Source organism: Pinus tabuliformis, chromosome J, assembly GCF_031772625.1.
Source record: "Pinus tabuliformis cultivar Carrire ecotype Pingquan chromosome J, CPIR1, whole genome shotgun sequence".
NCBI lineage: Eukaryota > Viridiplantae > Streptophyta > Pinopsida > Pinales > Pinaceae > Pinus > Pinus tabuliformis.
The window spans coordinates 160,088,530-160,094,695 of NC_142295.1; the positions used below are offsets into that span (position 1 = coordinate 160,088,530).

The 6,166-nt window shown below is 34.4% G+C and overlaps 1 protein-coding gene across 1 annotated transcript; it reads left to right on the forward strand.

Moving 5' to 3' along the window:
- Positions 1 to 3,026: 3,026 nt before the first annotated feature.
- LOC149226160 (putative UDP-glucosyl transferase 73B6) lies at positions 3,027 to 4,776 on the forward strand. The gene has a single exon (XM_089375227.1). It carries the CDS (start codon positions 3,116 to 3,118, stop codon positions 4,637 to 4,639), a length of 1,524 nt encoding a protein of 507 aa, XP_089231353.1. The 5' UTR covers positions 3,027 to 3,115; the 3' UTR covers positions 4,640 to 4,776.
- Positions 4,777 to 6,166: the final 1,390 nt, after the last annotated feature.

Consider the following 6,166-nt stretch of genomic DNA (forward strand, 5'->3'; position numbering starts at 1 on the left):
CTAACTACCTTGGAATCCATATGAAAAATTAATAATAAAGAACAGATTTATTTATTTTAAAATTTAATCTTTTAAAAGATTATAAAAATAATATAATACAACTAGATTGACTAAAAAACATGTGCTTTTTGATAACAAGTCACAAATTTAAATACACTATATACTATATACACTTATATAGACTTTAGTAGTAAAATATATATATATATATATATATATATTAGGGAGTTAGTAAACTTTATTCTCACTAAGTTTTGTAATGTTACTCACTGCTTTATAATTTATCATAATACACTTTATCCAAAAAAATAAAATTTCAATTTTCTTATTTTTATTTAAATAATAATAATCATTAAATAAACAATATAATTTATCTATTTTGTTAATTATATAAAAATTAATTTTATATTTTAATTATAATATTGTTAGAAAAAGTAGCATCTAATTCACCTATTTGATATAGATTCTATAATTTATTTGTGATGTATTTAGACAATGTAATTTTTATGTCATGTTTCTCTATTTTTAATTTTAAATAATATGAACATTTACAACTATTTAATTTAATAATAATAAATAAATCCAACATTAATAAATAATTTATCAATATATTAATCTATATTTTTTAAAGTTTATTTTTTTTAACAAATTAGCTTTATATTTTATATTAATTCTAATTTATAAATAAATTTGTAAATCATATAAAAGAGAATAATAAATTTTCTAAAAGCAAAAAAACAACATCAACCACCATATAAATTTGATTAAAAAAATACAAATTTATAACCATAAAAGTTGCTATCAAATCCTCGAAGCCCCATAGAAAACAACAAAGAGTTGTACTAAGGTCGAAAAATCTCACCATCGCCGAGTATGAGGTCTTGTCTTCATAAAGCAAAGGGTCAATTGCCAGCCACCCCCCACCCCCAATTTTTGAAGCATTGAATTGATAACTTTAGTAAACAGTCCAACAAAAAACGACGAAGACCAAAGATTTTCGAACCCGATCACCTCCTTGATATGGATCGGTAACCAAGAGACCAAACCCGGGGTGTTCCACCAGGTACCAGCACACCAGGGTAAAGAGGGCGTTTCAGGTAGTGACGTAACTAGTGACGTAACCATCAAGCCACGTCATCGTGTCAAAATTCCCCATTGGGCGATGCCCATTTAGTCCATTCAGCAGTTTGTACCCGCAGATGTGTCCACTGTCAGACACATCAACTCATGTAGCGGCCAAATCTGCATGGTTCAGCTGCTCCACCCAGCTTAACCAACCGAGGTCATATATAGAAAAAGAAAAGAAGGAAAAAAAAATGATTTTAATGTCCATTAGGTTAAAAATAGGCTATAATATAGAAAATGATTTAATGTTTACAAAGTTAAAAATAGTCTATAGTATAAGTTAAAATTAGTTTATAGTATAGATTGGTTTTTTATTTTAATGTCTATGAAGTTAAAAATAGCCCAGATTGCTTTTTCATTTTAATGTCTATAAAGCTAAAAATAGCCTATGGTACAAATTGGGTTATTGGTTTTTCATTTTAATGTCTGTAAAGTTAAAAATAGCCCAGATTGCTTTTTGCATTTTAATGTCTATAAAGCTAAAAATAACTTATAGTACAAATTGTATTTTCATTTTAATGTTCACAAGACTAAAAATAACTTATAATATAAATTGCTTTTTCATCTGATTGTCCACAAAACTAAAAATAACCTATAATACAACTTGCTTTTTGAAATTAATATATGAAGTCTTTTTCCTATAAAACTTCACAATAAATATTCTCAACTTCACCTTAAAAAAATTCCAAACTTACTTCTGCACAACACATGGCCAGTTGTAAATGGCTTTCGATATACGACAAAGCTTTGTGGGGATCCATCTCCTAATGTTCGAATTGACTTTCAAATCAACGGCGCTCTCATTTGATAGATGGTTTATTTAAAAGATAAAATAAAGATATGGCTATAATTTTTTTAATATTTAAAATTTCTTTTTAATATTAAAAGCGTACATTTCTTTTTGGATAGTGCTAAGTGATGAACGGAGCTGCGGAGGGGACGAGCTGTTTGATTAGGAAGTGGTTGGAATTGTGATAAGGCAACATCGGAGTAAATGGGGAGCGTGCGCTCGAGAGATAGAGCGCTAGACTAACAAAAAGACATGTACAACCGCCTAGGTATTGCAGTGGAGGATGTTGAGCATCTTCTTTCATTTAAAGTGTTCAAACTTGAATTAAAAAATTAATTTAAAGATACAAGTGTTTTTTAAATCATTTCTTATTAATAAATTATAATTAATGAGTATATTTCTGTTATATTTAATTAATAAAATATTAAAAACATCTCATTTTAATGATTCCTTATTAGTTTTTAATTAATCCTTATCATTTTGTTTCTGAGATGTATCCTTCCAAAATATTATATCTATTAAATAGCTAAATATTAAATCTATTAAAATAACTTACTGTTAGATAAATATCCTACCATCTTATTGGTGTATAAGCAAATGAAAAGTTATAAAAAAGGCTTCTAGGTTATTAAATAGTGATACAGGAATTAACATTTGGTGTATAAGCAAATGAAAAGTTATCCAAAAAAAATTCTAAGTTATTAAATAGTGATACAAAAATTAACATTACAATTTACATCATGTTTTTAAATCCAACACTTACTATAATGTTATTTACTTTTCTTTATTATCTTTAATGTTATAAAAAAACTTAGCCCTTTCTCTTCATGAATCCCACTTGAACTCTATGTGTCATAAATAATGATGCAAGAATTAACATTAAATTTAGTTTGCATCATGTTTTTAATCGACACTTACCATAATGCTATTTACTTTTTTTATCTTTATCTATGGTCCCGATTTCCTTCGACATCAATGTCACACTGTTTTGTGAGATCGAATCCCCCGTTCTTACGTGGAGAACCTGACAGAATGGCCCACAAAAACCGGCGAGTCCGGCGGTCTGAACGGTATTTTTCGAAGCAAAAGTCAAGATATGCCTCGGCCTTAATTATATGTACTCCAAGCTCCAAGTCCAAAATGCCCACAGTAGTTTGAGATACCAGAGACTCTGTTCTGCTGTGTTTATCTCTTTTCTAGATGGGAGAAAACAAATTACACGTAGTTTTGGTTCCAGGGTTGGGGAAGGGTCATCTCATTCCATTCATGGAACTAGCCAAGTTGTTGGCCTCTCAACATCTCTGGGTATCGTACATAACAACCCCGGGAAACGCTGAACGGCTCCAGCCTCAGGTCCAGCGTTCTAATCTGCATATCCGGCTGGTATCTCTGCCCTTACCGCTCATCGACGGCGTGCCCCCGGGAATGGACACCATGGACGACATTCCATTTCGTGTAGCCGAGATACTGTTTTCTTCGTCGGATAAATTGGAGGCGGCGTTCGAGCAATGGCTCAATGAGCAAATGAATAATATTATTGAGAGTTCTGAAGAGGAGGCTGCCGACTCCTTTCCTCCCCCAGTCTGCATTATCTGCGACTTGTATTCCGGATGGGTGCACAGCTCTGGCTCCAAGTTCGGGATCCCCACCGTGGCTTTCTATACTGCAGGGGTGTTCGCTATATCTGTGTTGAATTCCCTGTTCACCTACACGCCACATCACAGCGTGGAGGGAGACGATGAGTATTTTGAGGTTCCTGAGCTGAGCTTCGATCTCAAGCTGCGGAAGTCAGACCTGTTCGTGAATTTGCGAAAGCCGAACTTGTATCTATTGGAGGAATTCGTTAGGGAGGAGATAAAACAGAGCATGAAGGGGTGGGGCATACTTCTCAATACGTTTTACGAGCTCGATTCCTTGGGGATCGACCACATGAGGAACCTGACGGGGAGACCCGTGTGGAGCATAGGACCTGTTCTCCCTCCCGCCGTCTTCGATGACAAGGGGGTCGCTCACGAAAGTATGAATAGCCGGGGTAAGGCGGCGGACATTGCCGAGGAGGAGTGCTTGAGGTGGCTAGATTCTCGGAGTCCCGAGTCAGTGGTGTTTGTGTGTTTCGGGAGCCACTGTATTCTGAACGAAAAGCAAATCCGTGCGGTGGCTGTGGGGTTAGAGGCGAGCGGGCAGGCTTTCATCTGGGCCATCAGATCTCTTCACAAAGAAGCCAAACCTAAAGGGACGGACGTGGGGCTGCCCGAGGGATTCGAAGAGAGGACAGGAGAAAGGGGACTCATTATATGGGGGTACGCGCCTCAGCTACTCATTCTCTCGCATCCTTCAGTGGGCGCATTCCTGAGTCACTGCGGGTGGAACTCTACGTTGGAGAGCGTGAGCCTGGGAGTCCCTGTGATTACTTGGCCTATGTTTGCAGAACAGTCATTTAACTCGATGTTTCTGGTAAAAATCCTGGGGATTGGCATACAGGTATGTTTGGATATGGACAACGTGGCCGATGAAGAGGATGTAAGAAGAGCAGTCACCATGCTTCTGGCGGAGGAAGAAGGAAAAAATATGAGGAGGAGAGCTCAAGAGCTGAGGACACTTGCGAAAATAGCGGTAGGTAAAGAGGGTTCTTCCTATACCAATTTGAGGTGTTTTGTTCAAGAAATCCAACAACTACAGGCTCCTAGAATTTCTTCAGGAAATGCAACAGCTGCAGGTCGCTAGAAATGCCATCAATGGTGTCTGTGACAGTCACTGACCATACATTGGATGGGGTGTGTAGCTTTTATTTACTATCAAATATATGGTCAAACTGAACATGTAATGTGCTAAAATCTTGAACAATAAAGTTTTTATTGGAATATTGAGATTATCATCAGAAATGACTTGTGTCTTGTCAACCTCACAAGGAGATATTATATTTTATGTAATCAGTAGGGAACCACTCAGCTCGACGTGTTATTGGGTTGAAAATTTGCGGAATATTTTTTATTTTTTTTTAATTATTTATATAAACTATCTCAGTGAAAATGTAACATTCGGTAACTGCAATTACTATATTAACCTTTTCGGTATGAAAAATTGAATGGCTTGTGAATTTACAACCAAGTAACTCATTTCTACCAAGCCTGTATTAAAACTTTAAAGAATGAGATAATATACTAAGTTAAATTTTAAAATATATATAATTGATTTTTAAAATTATATATATATATAATTTAATATAATTAATAAAGAATGAGATAATATATTAAGTTAAATTTAAAAATATATATATAATTTATTTTTAAAATTATATATTTTTATATATAATTAATATAATTAATAAAGAATGAGATAATATATTAAGTTAAATTTAAAAATGATGATGATGATGATGGTTAACGTCCACTGAGATCAAATAATGGTCTATTGGACCTAAAGAAACAAATTATCTATTTTGATTTAAGATTTTATTCCTATGCTCAAAAAGCTTGGAGAGAAGCCTCCCGAGCTCACTATAATTTTGACATTGTAAAAGGCTAGGAAGGTCAGTATTGTAACAAAGATTGTGAAACTGAGAGGAAGTGGTTTTCATCCTCGATGTTCCTATTCTCACATATATGGCAGATCCTTTCCATCCATGGCGTTTTAGGAATTGCCCAACGACCTGTTTCACTATGGAGCTCATGAGAATTCATTCTAATCTTTACTATATTAATTTTCTTCTTTGAGCTAGTTAAAATAGAGAGATACTTTTGATCTTCTAGGGTGGGGTTGATGACCTTCTTATAATAACTTAATTTTCTTTTAGCCGCTAAGTCTTTCTCACACCACATTTTTTCTTTGAACTTAGAAGTAACAATATCTTTAATGTTATTTATGTTTTGTAATGCATCATTTTCGTTGATCTCCTAATAGTTTAACCAGGCCCTTGTGTCTTTATGCCACCCTCGATTGATCCTTAGGTGGTTTTGGCTAGAATTTAAAGCTAGCTTAGGAAGTCTATGATCGTCTATGTTACTGATTTTGTGCTTGTACAACAAAAACCTAAGCATAGCTAGGCTCTCAATAGGGGAAAGACCTACTTCTATAAGGAGAATAGGATAGGGTATATTACTTTTAATTTTCAGGTTATAAGTTATAAAACACTTCTGGATTTGCTCAATCTTTCTCCATGATTCTCTGGAGATGCTGCAACCCCAAACCTCACAGCCATATAAGATAACAAGAGTGACTAAAGTTTCAAAGAGGAACTTCTTTTTATCCCAC